Genomic DNA, 16,370 nt, shown 5'->3' with positions numbered 1-16,370 from the left:
GGTATCCCACAGGTCGGATGTCCATCACCATATCAAGTTATTTATGCTCAATGTGATAGGCAAAACCAGTTTGTGTGGCTGCCAATCATAAAATATGAGGACAATCAGAAGCAGAACCCTGTACCGTTTGATCAAAAGGGGGACATATAAATGTTACAGTAACCATTTTTTTCGCTAAGTAAACATATCCTAACTACATAATGTTTGACAACTGTTATACTGTACATTTTTCTACTTTAAAGTAGAATGCATCACGTTTGCACCTGCAGCCAGAATATGCAGAAATCTCTATGGGTTGCATGCTACATATGTTTTAGATGCTTCTTGTAGAATGTCATTATTTTTATTTAATTTAAAAATGTAAACTGTTTCATAAAACACACTCATATTGCTTTGCCAATGTCATGCCTACATATCAATCTTGTCTGACAGCTAGCGATAAGATGCTACATTTATTTATCTTCACCTGGATTGAGACCAGTAGATCGACCTTCTCCAAAGGCATTGGCCTTTTGGGGTTGACTACTTGGTCCCAGGGCCGGTGCAAGGCACCGGAGCGCCCCAGGTGAGTCGGGGTGGGGGCGCCCCGGTTCCGGGGGGTGGGGGCGGGGGGTACCTGTTGCGCCGTCTGGGGAGCGGGCAGGGGGGTCCATGCTGGTGTCTGACAGGAGCCTACAGTGGTGTCCTTGCCGCGCGGTTACCTGCGGCGCTGTGTATAAAGCTGGCGGCGGCAGGGGGTCCCTGCAGTGAATAAGAAATAACTAGCACTAGCAAGGACACCACTGCAGGCTCCTGTCAGAAGCCGGCATGGACCCCCCTGCCCGCTCCCCAGACGGCGCAGCAGGTACCCCCTTTGCACGGGGGGTGAGGGGCGAACTGCCGCCCTACAGTGGCCGGCACCCTAGGCAAATGCCTAGACCTGCCTAGTGGTGGCGCCGGCCCTGCTTGGTCCTTCTACTAAATTTCCATCTAAACTCACCTCCTAAGCTTTCACCTGTTCTTTCTGCTATTCTGATAAAAAGAAAAAAAAATAATATTATTTATCTTACAACAAATATTCTATCCATATTTATATCATGTTAACATTATATTATGTTATAGTAATAGATACAGATTTACACAAAGATAACTCCATATTAAAGGCATAACTAGAAATTTTGGAACCCAATAGCAAATATGGAAATTAGTCCTGCCCCAATGATTTAAGAGACCATGCTCCAAAGCAATTGTTGATTTTATTACCAATAATAGTGCCCTAGTTCATTTTCAGAACCACAGTAGTGCCTTTGTTTATTTTATGAACCATCATAGTTCCATAATGTACATGATGTCACATTGTAGGGTTGCCAGTACCCATAACAACCCACAGTATCATATTAGGACATACTGTACAGTGTCCCCAGTTCATATTATGCCACATTAGAGTGCCCTCTCATTCAAATATGCCATTTTACAGTGCTCCAGTTCATATTATGCCACACTATAATGCCTCCATTTCATATTGTGCCGCATTAGTGTTCAATTTCTTAGTATGTTCCATTGTAGTGCCCTTCACATTACAATGAGCAGATAAGAATATGAAACATTAAAGTGCTCTCCAGTTCATAGTGTGCTATATTACAGTGCTCTCCAGTACCTAGTGTGCCATATTACAGTGCCCCCCCAGTTCTTAGTGTGCCATATTACAGTGCTCTCCAGTTTCTAGTGTGCCATATTACCAGGGCCGGATTTGTGCCTAGGCACGTGAGGCACCGGCCTCAGGGCGGCACCAATTAAGGGCGGCAGGCAGGCGGACATTCTGTTAAATAGCAGCATGGCACAGCGGGTGGGCAGCAGCAAGTGACGAGCGCCGCCGCAGACATGAATTATCATGTGTACGCGGCAGCGCCGCTCGTCACCCGCCACTGCCCACCCGCTGTGCCATGCACATTACATCACCACTTAGTGGCCGTGTCCGACGGTCCCCCTGCGCATCCGGAAATGTCTCAGACTCATTCCTGCCGGCGACCGCCCATTGGCTACTCTACACACACACAGTCTATTGGCTGCTGTGTATCCAGCAGCTGAGCGGCGCGCAGATCCTCCCTGCGCTCAGTCAGTCACAGTGTGAGAGAGACTGACGGAGAGTGAGACACACTGTGCTGTAAAACACTGTACTAATAAGTGCCTCCCTCCCTCCGGGTCCTCCGTACAATGAGCAGTCCAGAGTGCTTAAAAAAATATTGAGGTGGGCTACAGTTACATTTTAATGAAATATATTAATAACATTGTATATACATATATGATTACATTAAAATAGGAGGGGGATGACAAAAATGTTGTGCCTAGGGGCGGCCTGACCCCTAAATTCGCCCCTGCATATTACAGTGCCCTCCAGTTCATAGTGTGCCATATTAAAGTGCTCTCCAGTTCATAGTGTGCCATATTACAGTGCTCGCCAGTTTAAATTTTACCACATTACAACATCCATTTCACACTTCTCTCATTGAAAATGTAATGTCACACAATGGTTCAGAACCAATTGCTTATAAGGTAAAACTACTAAATTGGTATGCAATTTAGGTCAGTTAAATAGTTGAAAAGTGCCAATCATGTTCTAGTGACAAAACATGTACAGTACTAGTCAGGGTCGGATTTAGGGATGAGGGCGCCCCTAGGCACAACAATAATGTTCGCACACACCCCCCCCCCCATGCCTAATTGTATTATTTTTATTGATCACTTATAAGCCCTTATTTGATAACAGCCAATATAATGGATTTATAAAAAAAAAAAGCCACTAACTGTGACGTTCTTTTATTATGAATAAATATTTACTAAGTAGGACAGTTACAGGGGCAGTATCTGCATGTCCCATCCATTTACACTCTATTTAAGATGGAATATAGTACAGTACAGTGGATATTTTGCAGATATTGGTACATTTTTGACTGACAGTACTATCACAGGCATCCAAGTGCCGCCCCCAAACATGTGCCGCCCCTAGGCCGGTGCCTCACGTGCCTAATGGGAAATTCGGCTCTGGTACTAGTACATTCTAAGTAACATGGTACAGCTTTGCTGTATATTCTGTTTCCTTCTGTTATCCTGATGAAACCTTTAATTGTTCATATTAAACTACCTTATGCATGACAGTAGTACCAGTTTAAGTAGCTAGAAGCAGTTTGGCATTCCTGATGTTACCTGGAAAGAATCACCACTGTGTCAGGCATCCCATAAGAATAATACTATATAATGTTACATGCAGTTGTTACCAATGGTGGTGCAGGCAGCGATGACTAGTACCCCTTTCCCACTGCTCTTAAACTGTAAATTGCTGTTTTTTTTTAGCCTTTTTAAATGGGTAGAGCTGCAATGGGAAAGCTCCAGGTTGCTTTACCCGTTTAACAAATACCGGTATTTGTTAAAGAGGTAAAAAGCAGTGTTTTACCCATTTAAGAGCCTTTTTTTTTTCCAGTGTGAAAGGCTCTTAAACGGTATATAGGACTCAGGCAATAGCTATGAGAGCGCAGTGCATATGTAATGAGCCGCTCATTAGATATGTGCATATGTAATGAGCACAGTGCATATGTAATGAGCCACTAATTACATATGCGCATATGTAATGTGCTTCTCATTCGTATGCACTGCGCTCATTACATATGTGCATATCTAAAGAGCGGCTCATTACATACGCACTACAGTGTCTTATACAGATGTAGCGGGGGTCATCTTTGCAGGGGCTGGCAATTCTGTCCCCGCCACCTCCCCCGCTGTCGCCACCGGTCCCCCTCGCCACCACGACCCCCCCCAACTGGGCAGCGTCTCCCTGAAGATGGGCAGGGAGACGCTGCCCAGTCGCCGTGATACTGGGACGCGCGTGCGCGTGAGACGCACGCACGTCCCAGTCCCTATCGCCGGCGCTCGCCAGTGAAAGGGATCTGGTGGGCGCCGGGATTGAATGAGCGGCACTACATCTGTAGCTACTGTCTGTCCTGCTTTCACACTGCAAACCTGCTTGAGACCCGGTATTTATAGCTGGTTTCACATTGCAAAAACCTGCTTTCAACTCGTTTTTGGAAACGTTTTTTTAAATGGGTCAAAAGCCAGTTAAACCCCTTTCATATTGCATGTTGTAAAGGTATATTGCAGTTTCAATACCGCTTTTGTACCTTCAGATTCAACCCGTTTCACCCATAGAAAGCCATACAATGTCATTTTAAATGTTTTTTTTCCTGCTTGTAGGCGGGGATCAAGTGTGGTTATCATTTGTAGCAAATACTATTTCTGAGCTGTTCAGACTGCAGGGAAAACGGCTCAAAAACGTGTGGGATCCTGCTTTTAACATGTTTCAAAATACCGGTATTTTTTAACCGGTAAATTGATTGTGGAGCTTTCATATTGCAGCTGGTACCATTTTAAAGCAGTTAAAAATCTGCAATATGCCGTGTTAAAACTGCAATGTGAAAGGGGCTTAAGTGCAGTGTGAAAGGGGTTTAAAACAGTAATATACTATTTTAAATACCGTTTCAAAATACCGGGTCTCAAACGTTTAGACAATGTGAAAGCAGCATAAGTAAATTCAACTATGCATTGTTAAAATTATGTATGTAATAAAAAGGTAAAATATTGTTTACAAATGTTATGTGGTCATTTAAATTTGACTCATTTTTAAATCCTTAAGAATAAATGTGACTATGGGCCTTATTTTGGTTCATTCTTTCTGACAAAATCCTTCTTAGATGGGCAAAACCATGTGCACTGCAGGAGGAGCAGATGTAACCTGTGCAAAGACAATTAAATTTGGGTGGGGTGTGCTGAAACTGAAATCTAAATTGCAGTGTAAAAATAATGCAGCCAGTATTTACCCTGCACAGAAACAAAATAACTCACACAAACCTAACTCTCTCTATACATGTTACATCTGCCCCACCTGTAGTGCACATGGTTTTGCCCATTTTAAGAACAAATTTGGGTACTTGTTTCCTAGAACGGCCACAACGATTTAGATCGTTGTGGTCGTAAGATAAAAAATCGGATCGATCGCATCGCATGCGATTTGGTCGCATACGATGCGACCGATCTATCGACCGATTTTTCACCCGATTTTTTTTTTTTTGCACCAGATTTGTTTAAATTGCCCCCCCAAATGTTAATAAGTGTGCTAGACCCCACGATAGACGTGAACCCGAAGCGTGGCGAGCGCAGCGAGCCCGCGAGGGGCGGCGGTGCGCGTCCTCCGACCTTTTCATTCCCCTACTATCCACTAGGGCGTGGAGTGAGAATATAATAGTGTGGCGAGCGCAGCGAGCCACCGAGCCCGAAGCGTGGCGAGCGCAGCGAGCCCCGCGAGGGGACGCGTCTAACTTCACAGGTATACGCGTCCCCTCGCGGGGCTCGCTGCGCTCGCCACGCTTCGGGCTCGGTGGCTCGCTGCGCTCGCCACACTATTATATTCTCACTCCACGCCCTAGTGGATAGTAGGGGAATGAAAAGGTCGGAGGACGCGCACCGCCGCCCCTCGCGGGCTCGCTGCGCTCGCCACGCTTCGGGTTCACGTCTATCGTGGGGTCATGGCGGGCACATAAAAAATGTGAAATGGGTCATATTGGCCCATTTCACCTTTTTTATAATTTTTCCCTATGTGAGATGGACTTAATCAAGTCCATCTCATCTTGTGCCATTATAATGGCACAAGACCGACCGATTTCAATGTTAAAAGATTTTTTAACATTGAAGTCTATGGAAAAATCGGGTCAATCGGTCGGTCGCATCGCGGCCGATTTTAATTGGTCGCGACCGACCGATTGACCCGATTTCTGTCAATCAAATGGAAAAAATTGTAAAAAATCGGCCACATCGTGAGGATCGTGTCCCTTAATTAAGAGCCACGATCACTCACGATTGTGGCCGTTCTAGGAAACAAGTACCCAAATTTGTACTGAGCTCAGATCAGAATAAGGCCCTATATGCCACACTTACAATAATGAAAGACTCGTTGAATTGTCTTAATCCCCACCAGGCCATATAAGAAAAAACATGACTCTGGGCTGCAATTTTTAGGACAGAATGACCACATTTTCCCTCATCCAATTAATGCAGTGGTTTCCAACCTGGGGTGCGTATACCCCTGGGGGTACACTGCAGACCAGTTGGGGGTACTTGAAAATAATATTGGAAATGGGAGAAGAAGTAATCTCCTGATGGCAGAAGTCTCCCGATGCCATGGATATGAACCACGTTGCATCACTTCCAGTCAGCCTGCAATGTAATCATTGTCTCCTCATGCTTTTGACTGACCAGCAATCTACTGGGAGTTACCGAAGTTGCCCTCAGACTGCCCTGCCCTGACATGGGTGGACAAAGCCATGATACTACAGGCATTAGCGGAAATCCCGGAGACAGTACACAGCCAGCTGCTAGACACATAGGGAAATGATTCCCGATTGCACCTTACTTCTTAATATAAGGACATGCATAAAGATACACATATCGCTCGCAAGTACTGTTGATATTTAAATTTGAGAGGAGGGGGTACTCATAAATGATAAGTCTAATCAAGGGGTACAGGAGAGAAAAAAGGTTGGGATTCGCTGAATTAGTGTAATAATTGTAAGGAAGTTTGTTCAGTTCACAGGTTGCCCTTAAACTTGAATATTTTAATTTGACAAAAACATACATATGTAATTTGCATTTGTCTGACCAGTACACTATCCCATTGTATCAGTATTCAATGCAGATCCCATTCTCACAATACAGAGAGCATTCCTGTGATTGTGTATACAGCATTCATTGGTGGCCAATGTAACTTGCAAACTCTACTCTGTTGGTGTGATATACCCAAATTATTAGGCTACCCAGATGTCAGTGTGGTCAATAATACTATATAACGGGTGGGGATCCTTTTGGGGTCCAAGGGCCATTTGCATTGAGGCATAATGCCTCAGGGGCCATTTAAAGAAAATAATCCTTACAAATTGTCCTGCGGCACCCGTCCCACACTCCGCCGGCTGCCACAGCTTACGAGTCGCCGGTCTGTGTGGTCCAGCGGCTGTGCAGGGAGTCTGATACAGGGGAAATCTTGCGAGAGGTCGGTAGCTTTTGCGGGATTTCAATTTCCCCTGTACTTGCCTCGCTGCACAGCCGGCGGGCCACAAAGACCGGCTCCGGGGGCCGTATATGGCCCCCGGACCGGAGGTTTCCCACCGCTGCTATATAACATAAGGCCGATCCTTACTTTTATGGGGGACATCGGCGGCCACTAGATATTTGACTAGATTCAAGTTTTGCTGCTTTAGGGTTTGCCCTGCTGCTGGCACTGACATTGCTAATATTTTACGTTAATACCCTAATTAATTTAGCATATTCAGAAATGATAAAACCTAGACACTGTTCTAATAACTATCCACATCCATATCCATATATATAAAAGGTTAGCTACTCCTCATCTCTATAAGGTGAAGTACCGCCTCTGACTATTAGATGAACCAAATTACTCTTTGTGTGCTAAAAAAGTCATAACAGAAAGTAAAAGCAATTCTTGCAGGGACGTTGATTTTTTTCAAACTTGCTGGATATGGAGATAGGGTGCTGTGAAGACAGAGATTGGAGGAAGTAGCAGATTGGGACTGGGGGTGGGGTGGAGAGTTTGTGGGCTGAAAACTGTCACAGATCAGTGAAAGTAAAAACTCTCACAGCTCAAAGTGAAAGTACATTGCACAAGCCATCATTTTGACAGGCTTTTAACTAGTGCTGTATGTGTTTTACCAACCTACTGCAAGTATTTAATTGTTTATTTTAAAGTCTTGTGATATATTTTTCCGTAACACTAAAGTCGTGATTTAAATAGCAGTGATGTTCTATTTAGTAATTTATTTATGAAATGGTGGGAAATATATATACATATATATATATATATATATATATATATATATATATATATATATTTTTTTTTTTTTTTTTTTTTCTTATACTTGGATATACTTATCATTGTGGACAAAGTGTCCTAATCCAGGTTGACCTGCAATTTGTTTAATATTTGTAGAAGCAATAGAGAGATTACACTTTATCCATAGATGTAAGCAGTGGGGTGGAGATTAGAATGGGAACAGAATGGGAATGTTTTCTCCAGACCACACACTGATAGGCGATCTTCCTTCTGTAATTGTTACAATGTTCTGTGCTTCCTTTTTATTCCTCTGTAAAACCCATGGTAACATTTCATTGGCACTTGTCATGCTTTATAGAGACAAAGGTACTAAGCAAGAAGGCAATGGTATCTTAAGCTGCAGAAGGAAAAGGGCGTTTGCTTTCTCTTTGTGATTTGTGTAATCAGTTTATTTAAAACAGGAACTTGTGTGTGGGGATAGGCAATAACTACGTCGTGCAGCTTAAAGGTTTGTTTAGCTGCTGAATAAGGTCCTATAACTAAATACTGTATACATGCCAAATGCTGGGCTTTTTAGTGCTGCAGACGTTTCCAGGCCAGTTCAAAAGACTAAAGGTGCCCATACACGTTACAATTATTGTATAAAATATTGTATACAATATTGCATCTCATCGCATCTCGGTTTTGCGATGAGATGAGATCTAGTAAAAAAAGTATGTGCTGCACTTACTTTTTGTACTAGATCTCAGCTCATCTCATCGCAAAACCGAGATGCGATATTGTATACAATAATTGTAACGTGTATGGGCACCTTTATATCCTTATATCCTTTAAAGTTGATGTAATATCTAATGTTTCATATAGATTTTTTTGAATTTATCATTTAATTGTAATGAACACCTTTACACTTCTGGTATGTCTGTATTCATGGCAGTGGTTTCCAATCTTCTTTTTGTATTTTGACACATGCAGCAAGACAGGTCCGCCATGGTTAATCATGCCATAAGACATAAAATTTTAAAAGATTGTAAAAATATTGTAACAAAAAAACCATAAACTTGAATAAATGTTCGTATTTAAAAAAATTTCCATGTTCAATTAAAATATAACGCATACATAATTGTAACTTATTTATAAAGGTTTTTTTTGGTCATTTATTAATGCGTTGGTTGAGAATAACTGCAGTGGTATATTGCCATCCCAACAAATTCTAGTTTGTTAAATATTTATTGTTCTATTTGATTTACATTTTGAATAAATATTTGTTAAGTGTTGTATTTTTCCATTTGAAAATCTTCGTAAAAGTAATATGGTTTCCAGTGGAGCATTGTATTGTAAATGTAAAGGCAGTAAGACGACTCAATGCTTTCATTATGTATATAAGGAAGTGAAAAGACAATTGTCAAACCAGATACAATGATTCCTAGCAACCTAACAAAAAAGCAGCATTGTCAAATGGGAATAATCTTCCTGAAGTTGTCAAATTATTCCCATAATGAAGGACAGCTTAGTGAAGCCATTTGACAGCATCCCCCCCCCCCACACACACACACACGCACAACTTATTTGATTGCAATGGTAACCCTACAAATTTTGGAATATATTTAGATTATAATTTTACTTCCAAAAAGTGGCAGCAAAAATTTCTAGAATTGCTCAAATATCCTTTTTTTTTTTTTTGAATACAAGTTATAACTTTTGTGATCAACTATTACCATAGCATCAGGTTTAATATAAACAAATCAGTACTATCAATACATAATAATTACATTTTTATGCAATATTTTATACAAAATAGCAATTGCACACGCTATTAAAGCATTTTCGTTATGACTGCCTTTTGATGATACTGAAATATGCTTTACATACATTGCAATCTTAAATTGTTAATAGTTATTGTTAATCTCTAATTTCTGCAACAAGTAAATTAAATGACAACAAGGATGTTCTAAGTGGGTTCATTTGTATGCAGTCCACCTATCTACTTTTTAAGTAGTTGTATTATTGTAAAGAATCTTATGTTTGAGCGTCTATTATTTGTGTTGAGTTGTACTTTCAATGTGGATGAGGCTATCTAGTGTTTTATGCATCATTATATTTCAGACGGGCGTTTAAGGCATCTCCAAATTCAGGGGTCTTGTCCAGGAAGCCAAATAAGCTGTACAAGGATAAGCCAATCAGAGGGAATGCACCTGTTAATCAAAGCTAAATGAAAACTAGAGATACACTGCTTAAATCACTAATAGCAAAAGTATTTTAAATATTTCATTGCATTACTTTTGAATTGATCAAATGTCAATAATATTGTCTCGTTAACCTTTCCTCACTGTGCACTTAAAAAATAGATGATTTGCGAATTGTAGCTGCTCAGTGTGAGAGTTTAGCGATTACAATATTCCCTTTAAGCATAATTGGATACTCGGCGCAATAATTACTTAGCACGGCATCTATTATGTGTAAACGCTGTTTTTGTAATCACAGTGCTTAAATGTTTCTATTTTCTGTCCTAATTGGCAGCGATCACTTGTTTCATTTTTGTTTTTTTGTTTGAGGTTTGAGTCATTAGCTTCTAATTAAATTGCCAGGTGTGAGTGGAAGGCATCTTGAGTATATTATTATTAGTTTCTGAATGCTAAATTATGTAGTCAAACAGGAAGAAGTAGACTAGAGATAATCAGAATTTTAAATGAAGGCTGTGAGGTTGAAAATATCAAGATTGTGTATGTAGCAACCCTGATGAATAAGATAACAGTTCTTATGGCTATTTCTACAGCTGAGTTCTCTTTGTCAGAATAATGTACAGATTATGCTTTTGTATATTTAGAACATCACATACAGAATAAAACAGATTTTAACATGTCTTGAATGACCACAAACCACAATGTGATTCTAATGTTTGAGAAAGGAACAGGATCTGTTAGACATAATGAGTAAAGCAAATGTATTATTTTTACATTTCTATCAATACCTTATATTTACTAAAATGTGTTACTCCAGTTACTCCTATGTTATCTCTGACCGCCTCTAGGATTACCCTCATTCCTTTTAGTTGCTGTGCCCCCACAGTGATTGTGTGAAGCTGGGTTTGGTGATCATATCTGTGTGTATTACCACATGAATGAGCACCACGCAGCAGAGAGTGTTTGCTTTTATGCAATGCTGTTTTTGTTCCCCAAAGATTTCTGAACTGACATGTTTCTGTACTAAAAGTACCAATAAACACCCTACGGTCTTTATATTGGTGGTTGTAATTTCAGTCAAAGTGCCCCAGAAGCTCAGTTAAACTTTGTAAGTTAGCAAACGTTAGCTGAAGACATTGCCTGTTTTTTTTTCTCGATTATCCTATTCATCGTCAATATCAGAATGTCTGCGGATCTGAATTTCCCTATGTACAAGAAATTTTGTGCAAATTGTCTGTTAAGGCCCCTCTGTGGCTTCTCAGAGGGAAGAAGTAGCAGGCAATCCCCTTGAACCACCCTAGAGCTCACTGGTGGCTAGATCGCATATAATATATAATATGTGGTCCTTTTGCATATCATATATTATATGAGATTCCATTTAACGCTGCCGGAGGCTGTTTGATCCAACAGATCTTACGTGCAGCACCTCCGATCTGATGTGCACAGGACCGTGTTTCGTATAGGAATCGGAGACAAAACACGTACAATTTGCCACTTTTCATCTGATTTCTCAGCCTGATCCACCAGAATCTAATAAAGAAGTGGCCAAATGGCACTTGTGCTGTGGTTCTCAAAGTCAGTCCTCAGGACTCCACACAGTTCACGTTTTCCAGGTCACTCGACAACTGCACTCATTACTGACTGACACTGTTAAAAACATTCACAGGTGGAGCTAATTATTTCACTTGATTCTGGGAGGAGACCTGCAAAACATGCACTGTGTGGGGTCCTGAGGACCGACCTTGAAAATCTGTGCACTGGTACATGATCAGCTTTACACTCATACATCTATAATTTGTGTAATTTGTCACTATGGGCCTTATTCTAGTTCACTCTTTCTGACAAAATCTTTCTTAGATGGACAAAACCATGTGCACTGCAGTCAGTAGATGTAAAATGTGCAGAGATAATTAGATTTGGGTGAGTTATTTTGTTTCTGTGCAGCATAAATACTGACTGCTTTATTTTTACACTGCAATATAGATCTCACTTTGAAGTAAAACCCCACCCAAATCTAATTCTCTCTACACAAGTTACATCTGCCCCACCTGCAGTGCACATGATTGTGTCCATCTAAGAAGGATTTTGTCAGAAAGAGTGAACTAGAATAAGACCCTATGGTAGAGATTTATCAATAAGTGGGGAGAGATAAAGTACTAACCAACCAGCTTCTATCATTTTATAGGCTGTTTTTGAAAAATGGAAGACTATGATTCAATGATACTGAATCTCTGTCCACTTTATTTCTAGCAAGCTTTGATAAATCTCCCACCAGAAAGTATTGCACAATGTGCTATTTCAGCTATACAGGGAACTAAAGAATCATATACTGTGCTGTAAATTTAATATGCATGCTTTTTACTCTTTATTTTAACTAAAAACCTTTACCAACTATGTTGGTGGCTCCACAAGTTCCTGCCATTATCATGTTTTTCCGCCCTCTAAAGCTTCTTGTAGATTTGTATTTGCGTGCAGCATCGTATGGAGCCTATAAGTAAAAATAATCAAGTTAATACTATTATTGGATCCTGTAGTTGTGGTATGTTTGACTATATACAGATGGAGCCAGCCTTATCCTTGCAGTGAATGGCATTTCTACCACCATCCACGCTGGCGGCCGGCTCCCACCAGGGCGCGCACAAGACGCCCACATGCCCCGTGGCAACGGAGCTTGGCGGGGGTCCCCGATGCCTCCCCCGCTGTATCCACCGGTCCCCCTCGCCGCCATGGCCCCCCTAGAACTGGACAGCGTCTCCCCGAAGCAGAGACAGGCAGGGAGACGCTGCCCAGCCGCCGCGATACTGGGACACGCATGCGTGTGAGATGCACGCGCGTCCCAGTCTCTCTCGCTAGCGCAAGGGGTCTGGCGAGCGCCAGCCAAAGAAGAGCCCTGCTCCATCTGTATATTGTGATGTATGTGTAGCTGCCCCCATACAGAAAAATACATTGGGAAGGGGAGGTGCTTCTGGAGTTATGTGATCATCCAATCTCTGGCTAGCTGTCTATTCAGAGTCCTCTACTCTCTTGACTATGTAAGATAGTATGTAAGATAGTATGGGGAGACCTAATTTACGCATCTCCAGGAAGGGGAGGGGATCGGTTGGTGTAACTCCTTAAAGGAGGAAATCCATTAGAAAAAGTGATGGAAGAAAAAAATATTCTTCATTTAACAGAAAATAATAGATTAGGTTCTGTTCCATGCTGTAGATATTTATGTAACTGTACAGGTATTTTTATAACTAAACTATTCTTGAGCAGAGGAAATTGTACTTCTAATATATATATATCTATATATATACTCTCTCTGACGGTGGCACTCTGGACTTGGAAGAAGTAACAACAGACCACTTTGGTAAAGCAACGTTTCAACGCTTTATTGCAATAAAGCGTTGAAACGTTGCTTTACCAAAGTGGTCTGTTGTTACTTCTTCCAAGTCCAGAGTGCCACCATCAGAGAGAGTGTGAAGTGCCCTGGGGTAACAGTCGGAGTATACGGAAGGCACCTGGCAAGCAAAAGCCTTTATTTCAACACGAGTGCCGACACACAGAGTTTTTATCTATATATATATATATATATATATATATATATATTGCACGTGAGTAAATTACCTTTCCTGAATGTTTTTGCAATCTTTTAGGGTCAAAGCTTGACACGGGTATCTGTAAGGAAGATAATGGCAACCACCTGAATGACAAAGATGAGGAAGTAAAACCTCAACCACGTGGAAGGAAGCAGCCAGTGACCCTGGACCACAGCATAAGGCAGGAGATGGAGAGACAAAAGCTTGCTGAGGAAAGGAGAGCACATGCAGTGAATATGTATTCCAGGCTCCAAAGTTCTCGGACAACAGCTATTCGCACAACTCAATCAATCAGTATTTCCAGGTTTGAAGACTGTAAGTAGAAATGTCTATTTCTTCCAGCTTATTCCGTATAACTGGATTATCTTAAATATAAAAGAGTGAATAAAATTGAGGAAAAAGAATAAGGGGTATATTTATTAACATTTTGTTTACCTAATGAAATGCAGGAAAGGGATTTTGGAGCAATTTTCGTGAAAATCTTTTAATCCTTTAATTTGCATTTTTTTTTTTTTAGTAACCAAATCACATTTCCCATACTTATAATGGGAAATGCGATCTAACCACATTTACTAAAATATAAATTGTAAAAACACAATAAATGCAGCGAGGCCTGGTGTAATTACGGGTTTCTCTGCAATAAGCCTGCCCTGCCTTGCGATAAGCCTTCCTTGCACAGTGATAAGCCTGCACTGGGATAAGCCTTCCTTGCACAGTGATATACCTGCCCTGCACAGTGATAAGCCTGCACTGTGCTAAAGGCCCCCATACACTACGCGATTTGGGCCCGATTTCACCCGATTCTGGAGGATCGGGCTGATAAATTTGGTGAAATTGCCCAAATCACTTAGGGTATGACATCCAATCTGATCCGATGCGCGGTCCCGTGTGCATCGGATCAGATCTGGATGTCGGACAGTCTGCACATAAGATAAATCTTATGTGTAGCCGGCATTGAGCTGGTCTGGGGGAGTGAGGACCGGAGTGCAGGGTCCGGTCCATGTGTGATGCAGAGGGGGTAGTCAGGTGGCGGGGAGCGGTCTCCAGTCCACCAGCTAGCGCACTACCCCTCCTGCAGCTGGACCGGACCCCGCTCCCCGCCACCTCTCCTGCATCACACATGGACCGGACCCCGCTCCCCGCCACCTCTCCTGCATCACACATGGACCGGACCCCGCTCCCCGCCACCTCTCCTGCATCACACATGGACCGGACCCTGCTCTCCGGTCTCTGGTCCCCCGCATGCAAGCTCCCCCCCAGACCCTGCTCTCCCACAGCTCCCCCGGATTTACATGTGATAAATCAATCCGATTTATCACATGTAAAAAATGGCACATCAAGTGCCAAATCATATCAGGAGCTGCCGGGGGAGCTCAAGGGAAGTCGGGGCTGATGTTAGGCTGACTTGTCCTTAGGACAAGTCGGCGTAGTGTATGGGGGCCTTTAGCCTTCCCTTCACAGTGATAAACCTGCACTGTGATAAGCCTGCCCTGCACAGTGATAAGCCTGCACTGGAATAAGCCCATAGTTGCCTACCCTCCTGCATTCTGCAGGGGACTCCCTGAAATAGCAGTAATCTCCCTCTCTCCCTCATTAGTCTAGCAATCTCCCTCATTTCACCTGGCCCACATTACACTGTAACATTTTTGGGGAAAAAAGCAATGAGAGAGATATATTTACATTGAATAATCAGCACCATTTTCCAGAACTTTACCAAGTACAGTAACTGCTTTGAGGCTCATCTACATTTGGATATAAGTCATTTAAAAAGATTCCTCTCACATATAGCAATTCACACCCACGATTCTAGATGCCTCTTTGACATTCTCTTTTCACAATCTCTCCATATATGGAACTAGACATGCCCTTTGTGTGGAGCAGGACACACCCCCTCAATGGGGACACTTTCTATTCTATTACCAACTATAATCTCTCTGAAACTCGTTTCCAAAAGTAGACAAGTATGGATAAGCCTGCCCTGCACAGCTTTCTCTGCCATGATGGACACACTTGCTGATCACAGTGTAAAAAAACAAATACAAATAAAATAAAGTGATGCTGTAAAGGGTATATTCAATTTAAAGCACTGGTGGTAATAGCAGCAGGGAGCTACAATGACTTTCAGCCCTCTATGAGCGCCAGTCACTTATCAACTCGTACTGTAAAGTATGATCATGGTTCGGAGGGGGTGTGGGAAGTGGGCGGCACATTGTGATGGGGAGGTAGCAAAAGGGATATCAAGCGGTGGCCTATGTGCAGATCATGGTCAGGACATTTTACATGAGAACCATGAGCATGTCTGTCATTGGCACAGTGTGAAAAATGAGCGTGTCTGTTATTAGCACAGTGTGAAAAATGAGCGTGTCTGTCACTGGCACAGCATGTAAAATGTGTATGTCTGTCTCACTGACATAGTTTGAATGATGAGCATGTGGCACATACAGTACCTCAAATAAGACATTAGCTAAATGCTCTGTTCCTGGATTTCCTTGCCACTGCCACCCCAAATACTGCCATTTATCGCTGCCTGGGAGTTGGTGTGGCTGCCCTGTGTGAATATTGGACTGTGCTGCAGTCCCAGCTCTGCAACGGCCACTGGCAAGGAAATAGAGAAACAGCATTTTGTTCCTAATAGAATGGATTATGTTGGAGGGTATGGTGATGATGAGGATTTGTGTCATTGGCAAGGTGCAGAATGAGTTGCTTTAAGTACACGATGCAGAGTGGCATCACTTTCTCACA

General features: G+C 42.1%; 1 protein-coding gene across 1 annotated transcript in view; it reads left to right on the top strand.

Annotated features, from left to right (window-relative positions):
* Window positions 1-16,370, top strand: part of LOC146072965 (uncharacterized) — an 85,910-nt gene that overhangs the window by 33,085 nt on the left and 36,455 nt on the right. Inside the window, exon 4 of the mRNA XM_083180138.1 lies at window positions 13,686-13,943. Coding sequence (XP_083036264.1) covers window positions 13,686-13,943 — 258 coding nt within the window. The remainder of the gene's footprint in view (window positions 1-13,685; window positions 13,944-16,370) is intronic.

The sequence above is a fragment of the Crinia signifera genome, chromosome 4 (genome assembly GCF_055691185.1).
Source record: "Crinia signifera chromosome 4, ASM5569118v1, whole genome shotgun sequence".
Lineage (NCBI taxonomy): Eukaryota > Metazoa > Chordata > Amphibia > Anura > Myobatrachidae > Crinia > Crinia signifera.
This window is presented reverse-complemented; position numbering and strand designations above follow the sequence as displayed.